Source organism: Mastigoproctus giganteus, chromosome 10 (assembly GCF_048544385.1).
Source record: "Mastigoproctus giganteus isolate SK-2022 chromosome 10, ASM4854438v1, whole genome shotgun sequence".
In the NCBI taxonomy this organism is placed as follows: domain Eukaryota; kingdom Metazoa; phylum Arthropoda; class Arachnida; order Uropygi; family Thelyphonidae; genus Mastigoproctus; species Mastigoproctus giganteus.
The window spans coordinates 159,448,744-159,460,777 of NC_143584.1; the positions used below are offsets into that span (position 1 = coordinate 159,448,744).

Below are 12,034 nucleotides of genomic sequence, written 5' to 3' on the forward strand. Positions count from 1 at the left end.
TCTCCTAGGAAGTTTGTCACTATCAGATTGACTTTGTAGATTTTCAGCGCCTCTATTAGCCAGCTATGAGGCACAGAGTCGAAGGCCTTGCAGTAATCGATGTAGGCTGTGTACATGTTGAGGCGCTTCTTGTATGCTTGCTCCATAACTGCAGCATCTATGGTTAATTGCTCCTTGCATTCTTTGCTCAGCCGCTTGCATCCTTTCTGCTGTTCGGCCATTATGCTCTGGCTCTCCAAGTGGTCTGTTATCTTCCTGGTTATGCAGCTGGTCAGTATCTTGTACATTGTTGGGAGGCAGGTGATTGGCCTATATTTTGGCAGGTTTCTTGTATCTTCAGATATGTGATTCCTTGAGTGAGAAACTTTGGGATCGTCTCTGGGTGCCTTATCATTTAGGTGAACTGCTCTGCCAGTGGCTTGTGTGTGCAAGTGAGCTTCTTGTACCAGTAGTTGTGAACATTATCTATTCCTGGAGTTCACCAATTGTGAGAGTTCTTGATCGTCTGTTTTACTTCTTCTTCCTGAATCTTCCATCCTCTCATTTCTTGTACGTCCTTAGTTTTCTCGTGTTCTAGTTCTATCCAGGTGGCTTGGCTGTTATGTTTTACTTCCCTGCTCCGTATGTTTCCCCAGAAATCCTCAATCGTCTTCTTCTTGGATGGTCCGTTCCCTTGTTTCCCGTCTTCTCCGAGATTCCTGTAGAAACCTCTTTGGTCTTCATCGAAGATTCAGTTGTTTATTTTCCTCTTGGAGCTCTCTTTGTGTTGGTATAATTTCTTGCTGAGTGCAAGGGGGTTCTGCTTCAATGTGTCCAAGTACTCTCCTATTCTCTGATTTTTTGTCTCATGTTTGCTGTCTCTCTTGATGATGCTCTTCACTTTTCCAATTAATTTCTTATTCCTATTTCCCCGTCGGTACTGGGTCAATTGGCCTATCTTGACTCCTAATTCTTCTATCTTCTGCTGAAGTCTTCTTTCCCAAGCTGGTGGTTCCTTCTGTTTTTGGTTCTTGTGCTGCTGGTTTCTCGCTTCTCTTCCATTAATCCTCGTGGCTGCTACCGCAGCACAATTCACGGCTGTGTGGATGGCCTCCAGTTATTATTGCTGTCGAGGTAATGCGGTATTATGTGCCGATTCAGCTGGTCTGTGATTCTCCACAAGGTTCTATTCGGCCTCTGTTCAGTATCACGTGAGTCTTTGTGGGGTCCATTCCTTCAAATTCTGTTAGGGCCTTCTTCCACTTGTCCTCTATTCTGGATATCATGACCTTGTCTCCTTGTCTGTTTCCACTTCAGTTGCTGTGGATTGTATTTACTCTTGCTCTTCTGCCTCTGGTTCAGTGGTGGTATGTTCTTCCTCCTCTGGTTCCATATTCTTTATCCTTTGTAGTTGATCGCTCACGTCCTTCTTGGTTTTTTCCAAGATTGCAGGGACTATTAGGTGCTTCGTGACGATGGTCCGCTATTCGCTGTTCGGTGACTTGAATATTGGAGAATCGTTCCAGCCACTTGGTATGTAGTCTCGCCCTGTAAGTTGTCATATCGGTCTCCAGCTTCGTGATTTCGTAGTATGCTTGCATGATGTACGTATCCATTTCGATGCTTCACTTCATGCGTTGGCATTTCTCCCTTCCTGGGTGGTCACTAGCACAGTTGCGCAGGAAGCACTTCCAGTTGGTGGGGGCTGGATGGTCTTGCCCTTCTCTTGTGGTAGCCATATGGGGGACAGCGCCACTTGCTCCATTGTCTTCCTCGGGAGACCATCTGTGATTTTTCGAACCGACCCCTCTGCGTAAAGCCTGAACGCGAGTGACTTTATCCTGCACCACACTCAATGCAGTATGATTAATATTTCTCTGCGACATCATCCATTATTGGAGGTGAATCTGTTTAGCTTCGGCTTATGTCCAGTGGTAGTTCTCGCGCGTGATGCCAAATGGCGCTACAACCTGCCTTAGCTGCCACTCCAACCTTGGGGTAGGAAGGTCCCTTGGAGCAACTTTCACGATGTTTATTTATTTTATTAATTTTTGTTATTACTATTAATTTATTTATTATTATTATTCTAATTTATTACTATTATTATTATACTGGTCTCTGAGCGTGATGGAGCCGCGTTCGCTTCCGCCAAAGCGGTACTCGAACCCGGGTCCATCAGGCTGGTAGTCCAGTGTCGTTACCACTGAGCCATCACGCACATTATTATTATTATTAGCCATGTGGTGCAAGGAAGCCTGAGGCTTATGCTGCACCAGCCAAAAAAAAAAAAAAAATCTGAATTACCCTGAGAGAGGGAGAGAAGGGAATCACCAAGAAAGAGAAGAATGATGATATCCAGCTCATTGATGACTTTCTTTAAAAAGTAGCATACAGTCAAATTAAAGTATTTTGTATTGCTTGACTTTGTTTTCTTTCTGTCCACTTCCATCTTTTGATGTATACATTTCTGCTTTGCTTCAATAATGCTGAACAGCTGCATTCTTGTTTCATTGGTTATTGTTATCATAATTGATAAGAATAACTAACTCACATAACAATAGCTGTGTTCCAGTGTAATCACAATAAGCAGTGTCCACTATATATGTACATATGTGTAAAATGGATTAATAGCAACTAACTTGGCCAGACTGTGAATAGCCCATAAAGGCACATCTCATTCTCAATGGAAAATATCTCTCAACTGTGGTTTGAGATGGAAATGCACTGTACTGCTCATGATTGTTGCTTTCTGGAGGAGAAAGCAACAATCATGAGCAGGCTGTGTACATGTTGCGTAAGCAAAGTAGCAAGTTATAGTTATTAGAGCACTAAACAAATCAGTTATGTTAAAGTGCTTAGTGAAATGTGTCAAGCAAATTTAGTATTTATCAAAAATAATGAACTACAATTATATTATATTATATTATAGCACCACATGAAGGTGCTATAATATGTGTTCGTGTTGCAAAAATTAATTTTTATATAGATAATAAAAAATTATATTACCTACGATAATATAATTTTTTATTACTTTTGTTAAGGTATTTTATTTTTCTCGAATACTTGTTTTACTAAAGGCTTAATAAAATTCATTTCTTATAATAATAACTTTTAGCTTCTTATTTTACTCATATTTTTTGTTTTTTTTATGAAACAGTATTAGCAGATTAGTCCTAATGTATGTGGATTTCTGCCTTCATTCTTTATTACATGGGAGATACGATCCTACTTCCAGATTTAGAAAAATTGACATTTGTGATATGCCATGCAAGTGATGTAGAATTAAAGACATTGTCAATATTTTCCTTCATTTAAACACAAAGTAAATTTTGATAGCACATACTAAATTCATGCCATATTTAGCAGCTGCAACTAAAATTCAATGGTTTTATAATAATATGCAATGAAGATTGTTTCATTATATAGAATCTTAAGAAAAATTTTAACCTATTATGGATTTCACTAATTGATTATCTCTGCTTTTCAGTTAGCATTAGTAGAGGCATTTGATGCAAGAAAGCAAATGGTGCCTCTGTAGGCAGGAGCGGCAGTGCATAGCACACACTTCTTGATTAGACCGGGGTTCAAGCCCATGACCACCAAATAAGGAGGATACGGAAAAGTCAGGGAATGACCACCGCATATCCCCGGAGCAATATGGCCTTAGTTGCTAATGCTCCTAAAAACCAAATAACAACAACAGCAAGAAAGCAAGCTTATGCAGAATCAGCCAAAAAGAAAAAAAAAAAACTTCCACTTCATCCCTCCGTACGTTCGAAATACTTGTCCAGCTGAGCCTGAAATTTATTTAGGCTATCAACTTCCACAACAAGGGATGGAAGTCTGTTCCACCAACCAACTACCTGCTGGCTAAAGGCAAATTTCCGCACATCTATCCTACATCTGTCTTTCCTCAATTTGAATTTATGCCCTCTCAGGTGATTATTCTGAGCAAGAGGCAGAATCCCATCAGCATTGAGCATGCTCAAACCATTCAGGGCTTTATAAACTTCTATCAGATCACCTCGCCGGTGCCTAGGCTCCAGGCTCTGTAATTTGCAAAACTTAAGCCTTTCTTCGTAAGAGCAACCCTTTGTTCCATTCACTAATCTTGTTGCACTCCTCTGCACTCGTTCCAGCAGCTCTACATCCTTCTTGAAATGAGGCCTCCAGACCTGTATACAGTACTCAAGGTGTGGCCTGACCATTGCCTTATACAAGGGAATAATCACCTCCTTATCCCTTCTAGAAAAATTCCTGTATATCATTGATAAGACACCATGAGCCGCTCTTGCAGCCAGTCTGCACTGCTCAGAGAACTCTATATCTGCCTGCACAATTACCCCCAGGTCCTTTTCATTCTTTATCACTGTCAGTGTAGTACCACAGAGTTGATATTGCTCTAGGGTTGCTGTTTCCCATATGTAGTACTTTACATTTGTCAATGTTAAACTTTATTTGCCACCTCTCAGCCCATCTGCTCAACCTTTCCAGCACCTGTTGAAGCAGCATAGTGTCAGTAGTGTCCTTAAGAACCCTGCCAACCTTTGTATCGTCTGCAAACTTGGACATTAAGCTTGATATACCATCATCAATATTATTTATAAATACAGAAAACAATAATGGACCCAACACTGAACCCTGAGGGACTCCACTAATAACATTAGTCCATGATGAGCAGTGTCCATTGTTTACCATTCTCTGTCTTCTCCCCCTCAACCACCCCTTTATCCATAGCAGCAATTTGCCTCCAATGCTACACTGCTCCAATTTGTGCAGCAGTCTTCCTTGTGCAACAGTATCAAAAGCCTTTCTAAGATCCAAATATATAATATCAAAGTTATTCCCTGCATCCAGTTCTTTTGTGACTGCATCATGGTATCCAATCAAATTGGTCAGGCAAGCCTTTTGATAGGCATGCTGTGTCCAAGCTATAACCAGTGGTGAGCTATAGTGGGCTCGTGAGAGCCCAATATTATTTTTTTGAAAATTTGCGAGCCCATTGTTGAGACGATCATTTATTTTATAAATGAAATCCTAAATGCGCAATTATTGAGTATCCAGAGCCGAAACTACGGTTGGACGAACGGGGGCCCCATTCCCAACATTTTAATGGCTCAATCGATCGGTTATGTATTTTAAAATTTCTTCATTTTTGATTTAATTACTGTCGGACCTCTGTTTAACCAACTTCTTTATACCGAATTTTTTTAAATTCCCCTTGGTAATTACATTTAAAATATAGTAGTTTCTGTAGAACGAAAATTATTTCCATGTAACAAACAGATTAGGAGAGACAACTTTGTATGTATTTTTCTCACCTCTGGCCTTTAGGTACGTAATTAGAAAGAGCGAATTAAGGGTGAAAGGGATTACCGTTCCACAACGTTAGCGGTGGCCGTAAAACTTATGCAGCCACATTCCGAGAAGTCGCGCTAGTCAATATGCTTTCCATAGACAGTCAGAGGATTAAGAAGATTACCGCAATGGATAATAGCTTCTGGTCAACCTCTGTTGTGGTTCCCCTTTACTCCGACAAATGGGTGTATGTTTTTCGGAGAAGTGAGTGATCCATGTCTTCCAGTAAATTTCTCCTGTCTATGTTTATATGGTCACAGTAGTTGAATATCTGAGTGATTCCGATATTTTGTAGTATTCAGAGAACTAGTGACAGTAGCAATGTATGGGGGGATATTGAGGAAACTAAGATATTATAAAAACTTTACGAAGATGAAATGTTGACAGATTTTGAAACTTTGTCGAGCCTTTCACTGCATAGAAAATGTTCTAAAATATAATGGCATACAGGCAATAATTTAAAAAAAAAAAACTATTACCAATCTCCAAAAAACTAGCGCGAATTAAGGATGATTGCTAAAGAACTTGATGTGGAAGCTACAAAGATCGGTCGTGTGTTCGGGCTATGAAGAGCAGCTTGTAGCTTGCAAATGGTAATTGTGAGTTAACGGAATTATCCTGCATTGTGCAAACATTTTGAATCAGAGGCCGCCGTAGCCCAGTGATCAGGTGCGCGAGGGCATAAATATATGTGCCTTGAGTGACCCGGGTTCAAGCCTTGACTGCTGAATACGGTGCAGTTTCTTGTATTCTCGCTACCTTGTAAACTCCTCTGACTGTGTGGTCGCCCTGGAGTATAAATAGAAAATTTATTTTTATTTGGGATTGTTAAAGCAACTTTTAAATCTGGAATTTCTTAACCATTTAGCACTAATGATGGACATCCTGCATGAGCTCTCTTACATTTCAGAAGCTTTACAGATTCACAATGGCATCGGAAGGAAAACCAAATCAATTCAGAGGATGATAGTGCAAATGAAAATTCTAAACTTCCAAATTTTACACTAAAAAGCATATGGGAAGGCATAAAGTTAGCCGAGCAATTGGAATCTTATTTTTGGAGATTCTTGAATGAAAGGAGACCAAAGTTCAAAAGGGAGCTTCAAAAATGCTTAGTTCCATACGATTAAATTTGCAAAAGCAAAAAACCCAGATTGCTTATTTTTTAATGAGAGCAGCAGATACAGAAATCTAGAATAGAACAAAACTAACAATATTTTTGTTAGTTTTGTTAATGAAATAGTGAATTTTTGTTAGCTTTTGGAATGTAACTCTCCTTTTTGTCCTTTTTCTTAGTGACAACATGACATTTTATAGGAACCTAACTACCGTGTTATATGAGGGTTACTTGTATATTAGTTACAGAATGTACCAGTGCTAGCCACAGTTTTTACCTAGTTGCAATTTGCTAATCAGCTGCTTTTCTTATATAATGTAATGGAAATTAACCATTTTTAAAAATCTTGACATGTACTGTAATTTTATTGTGTACTTTATTATTTACAGATTTTTTTTTTGTAAAATTCATTTTAGATTTATAATTCCAAAAAGACTTACAGTGGATATATACATCTGATAGGTTACTACAGTTCAAAATGGCAGAAAAAAGTAGAAAGTTAGTATATATACTGTATATTTATATATATGTGTGTGTTTCAGATTTACTCTCTTTATTATTTACAATTTTGAAATGAATGTTGTTTGTTGATGTGTTCATTCCTCCAGTAGAAGTTCATAATTGAGAAAACTCACTCCATGTAAGCATTGCACATAGGAATAGATAGTACAAATAAGAGTAATTGTGCAACACTTGGAAGTCCACTCTCTTCCACCTGAACTATTTGTCACCAACAGAAAGAGTTTGCGTGTTTTTGTCGTTGAAGACAACTGTCACCTTGGTTTTATTATACAAAATTCTTTGTATATATTTTTTAGCAATTCATCCAAGTTGACAGATGTCTTCAAGTTCAAAACTACAACAGTTTCTTTGAAGTCAGAATATGTATGGTTCCTTTTTCAGCGATAAAAATGGATTTCATACAGGTAGTTATTGTCAGGGAAATCAAACCACTTTTCCAAGTATTTGAGAGATTGGTTGTAAAAGGTGAAAAAATCTTTCTTAATAGAAATAGAATTTTTTTTCATCAAGTTTAACAGTGTCTGCCCCATTTCTTTCCCAATAAATATGTCTTCTTTTCTTTAGCTAATTTTGTTTCTCGATTTTTCCATCGGGGAATACAGCTCTGGTACTGTAATATTGTCTAAGTTTTTTATGGTACATTGGAAAGGTAAAAGTGCATTTCTGAGAAAGACAGTATTTCTGGTATTACACACACATTTCCTCTCCAGCTACCTCACCACTCTCATATATCTCCAAACACTTCCAAATCTGGCAAGGACAATTGTCCCCTCCTAATGATAGGAAATAAGATTTAACAGTAGACCAACATTTAGCAAGCCTTTTGATTGCAGGGTATAAAGTTGGTCATCTAGTTCCCACATGATGGAATAAATTCTTGTAATCTTCACCAAGAAGGTCGAATATTATTTTTAGCTCTTCAATGCATTTCGCAGAAGAAAATTGATCAAATATCTTTACAAGACTTTCAGTATCAGTCTGTAGTTTGTTATCAGCTTGTTCAGTACAGTTGTGCAAAACATGTGCAAGACAATTAGCATGTTGATATTTGGGCTTAGTAGTTTTAATTTCTGGAAAACTGCATTGTGCTTTGCAAAATTAACACTAGCATTGTCTGTGGAGTAAGACTGAAATATTTTCAATGCTTAATGAATTTTCCAGGTCAAAATCGATTGAATTTATTGAGCAGGTGTTTATCCAATAATTAAATTTATTCAGATAGTGTTGGACACCATGTTTTGGAGTCCAGTACCTTAATGCAATTGGTCACAGTTTGGTATGGCCATAGTTTGGAACATCACTTGCCACAGAATAAAAAGAAAGAGTGCTAGCACACCGTCAAGCATATTCAGATTTAGTGTATTTATGATTTTCTTTACATAATCTGGTGCTAAAGCTTCATTACGATTACTTCAGCTTTTGTACGGTCACAAGATATTTTTTGGATATTTTATCATTAAATATAAAAGCATTTAATTTCATTCCACAGTCAAGTGATCTGTAGGAATGCTCACGCTGTACAGCATGAGCTATTTGAGCCAGCTCAGCAGCCATAACTTTATTGCCATTCCTGTGTCTCGGAGTTGTTATAAACGTAGATAATAACCGATTTTGGCCGACCTGATTATGGAGTTGTTGGTACTATTTTCCTGAAGCATGCTTTTTAATATCATTTTCTTCTCCATGAGATATAGTAAATAACATTGCATACCTTGCAAAATGTCCTTGAGTTATTGTCAGGAAGTTGTTTCAACCACACATATTTTACTAATCATTCGTTATGAAAAATACACATTCTCTTAGGCTTCGTTGAAGGAATCACGTTGTCCCGTAAGCTACTGTAATGGTAAAAACTCAATTGTCAAATGATTACACAACTGAAAAATACACCTGCAAAATCTAGCTTAAAACTAGATTAATTGTAGTTTATTCACTACCAGTAAACATAAAGTAGTAACAGCAGTAACAACGGTTAGCAAACGAGTACGGGTGGGGGGGGGACAGATATAGTCCTACTCTGATGAGAAGAACCTCAATGTGATTAGGGTTGTTTGGCAACAGACTGGTTGATTTCGCTGGCAGATAGTTAATTTCTGCATATGTGTTACTTTTCCAAGGACGTCTGTCTGGAAACTATATTGCGTGTTTGCCTTAGTTTGACATCATCATTATATTGTTCTTGCTTTGGTTTTTACAAATTTTTTAATTTTAATTAGATGTTATTTGTTATTTGGTTTTTAGGAACATTAGCAACTAAGGCTATATTGCTCGGGAGGGATATGTGGTGGTCATTCCCTGACCTTTCCGCATCCTCTATATTTGATAGTCACGGGCTCGAACCCCAGTCTAATCAAGAAGCGTGTGCTACGCACTGCTGCTCGTGCCCACCTGGCTACGGAGGCGCCTTAATTAGATGTCTGCTTACAAGAAGAATAAGACGTATAATTCCCAAACTCAAGAAAGAATGTCTCTGGCCAGTCGTGGGATATTTCAACCCAGTTTCATGATATGGCATTTTTAGGACAGGTGGTCACCCTCAATCAAGTACCACTGAACTGACTTTTTATTTTTCACTTTTCAAAGTGTTAGTTGAGCTAGCATGGGTGAATAATCCAAGTGCATAATCCAGTAGCAGAGCACCTTGAATTATTCATGGTGATTGCTAAAAGCGAGTCAATGAAAATAAAGGCTAGCAATCAATTAAGGGAAGAACATTTACTTCAGATCAGAGATTCTGTTGCTTACATATGGGAAAATTGTATTACTGAGCAACTCTATTGCCAGGAAAACAGGAAATATTTTTTGCATTCAGGATAGGTGGACTAGAACTAGAGCATGGCTGCCACGAGGGAAAAATTGATAATTGTAATAACAGCTGGTAAATTAATTGAAATTAACTAAGATTTTAGTGGGGCAGGAGTGGAGAGGTAAAGAGCACTTTATTATCCAGGGACATTATTTTCACATGGACAGACAGTTTTTTTGAATAAATACAGAACCCATGATAAAAAAATTCTGCAAGTTGGGTCAGAATGTGTACGTGTCTGTAATTCTCTCCAAGCACAACAGGAGTAGTTTTATGCTGTGGATTAATTCTAGAATTGAGAGACTCAACAAGCTTTTTGGGAAAATATTTATGATTGGCCCACACTTATTGGTATAAGGAACCTGTTTTATAGAGATGGAACATGTTTGAACAAATGTGGTACAAAAGTCTTTGTCAGCATCATGAGGAAGTTTTGAGGTTTTTTTTTCTTTTTAATGAAAACCTCAAGGACAAAAGGTGTTAGAACCTATAGTACTTTAGTATCATGTGTAAGTTAAAGATGAGATTATGAAAGAAGGTACTTGTTGACATTAGACTTTAATTTCTGTAGATTTTAATTTTTGTGAAATACATATGAAGAGAAGATGTTCTAGAAAACGGAAGTTGAAGTAATACGTACTGTAATATGTACATACTAACTAGTTGACATTTCTGTTCACTGACATTTGTGGGTTGGGGTTAAAATTTAAAACAGTAAAAACATAAGCAATCAATAACAAAGAACACGGCAAACACAAATTGCAAGTAACACGATACGTGCAAGTGAGTACGGAGTAACAAGTTATGAAGCTTTAAAAATAGGAATGAAGAGACGATTATAAAAATGAAATGAGGAAGAATAAAGTTGGTTCTGCAAGTCTGAAGTTGGACAGTAAAAGGATGCTGAATGATTGCAGCACTTATTCGGACTGGTTTTTTTGAAGAGAAAGGGGAATTATAGAAGCCTATTCAGAATAACAGTGCCCTTGGCATGTAACAGAAATAGAACATCTGTGAGACAGAGAAACAGAGAGGCTTTGTAAGAGATGAGTGATTAATTAACCTAACTGCCCTCTTTTGAATGGGGTCTAGAAGGCTGAGGGAGGTTATATGGGCATTGCCCCAGATGTGGAAACAGAATTTCATTGTAGGGACGAATTTGAGATTTATACGGAGTGAGTAGCTGTTAGAAGAAAAGTAATGCCGAGAGAGAGAGAGAGAGAGAGAGAGAGAGAGAGAGAGAGAGAGAGAGAGAGAGAGAGAGCACACGAAGGATAAAATCCACTTATTTAGATTCAGAGGATGTAATATTTGTGATGTGCTTATGCCAAAAGAGATTAGAAGTCAGAATAATCCCTAATAGAGATATGTGACCTTGTCTAGAAATCTGATGTGATTCATAGAAAGATGCATGTCGTCAAAGATAAGCATAGGAACAGAAGAGACCCTTTTGTGAGATATAAGATAGGATTGTGTTTTAGAACTCAAATTAACTAAGTTATCTTGGCCCCATTGGAGAAATATCTGGAGATCTGCATTTAAGGAATTGATAATGAATATTAGAGAAGTTGAAGCTGTACGTGCAAGGCAAGGTTTCCCCTACTGCAGCAGTGCCCAACCAGTGGTTTTCTAACCCCTAAGGGGTTCACGAAGGTGTTCCAGGGGAGGTGTGCACTAAAAGTTCTGTAATGGCATCTGCTTAGATTTACATAGGTATATTTTTGTAACTACAAAATAGTTTTATATAAATTTATGTGGTTCAGATCAAAATTTTTATTCGTTGTGGTTTGGGTCACAATCCTCACCTTACATAGCGAACACATTCGACAGGATATTAGTGTGAGGGTGAGGTTGGGTGCGGACATGCCAATATGCATTGCACCATTCGGCTGTGGTAAAATATAGAAATCTGTGCTTTATAAATTTTTATAAAGTTATAAAAATTATAACTTTATTATTAGTTAGAGAGTTATAACTAATAATAAACAAAGATAGAATAAAGTAAAATAAAATTAAATATAGTCGATTCCGGTTATTTGGGACACATCGGGACTAGTGCATTTTGGCCTGATTAACCAGCTGCCCCAATTATCCGAAGTTTCACATAAATAGTTAAAAATACAATGGACCCTCGCTTTACAATTGGTTCACTGTACAATCAAATCACTTTACAGTGGATTCACCATAGTAAAGTACCATTCACTATATGATGTGTAGTAAGCACTGGTCATTGTGATCATATTTGTGAATTG

At 37.7% G+C, this 12,034-nt stretch overlaps 1 protein-coding gene across 1 annotated transcript in view; it reads left to right on the forward strand.

Annotated features, from left to right (window-relative positions):
* Positions 1-12,034, forward strand: part of LOC150079416 (NFX1-type zinc finger-containing protein 1-like) — a 77,230-nt gene that overhangs the window by 12,383 nt on the left and 52,813 nt on the right. Inside the window, exon 2 of the mRNA XM_090383059.1 lies at positions 6,871-6,952. Coding sequence (XP_090239185.1) covers positions 6,933-6,952 — 20 coding nt within the window. The 5' untranslated portion in view covers positions 6,871-6,932. The remainder of the gene's footprint in view (positions 1-6,870; positions 6,953-12,034) is intronic.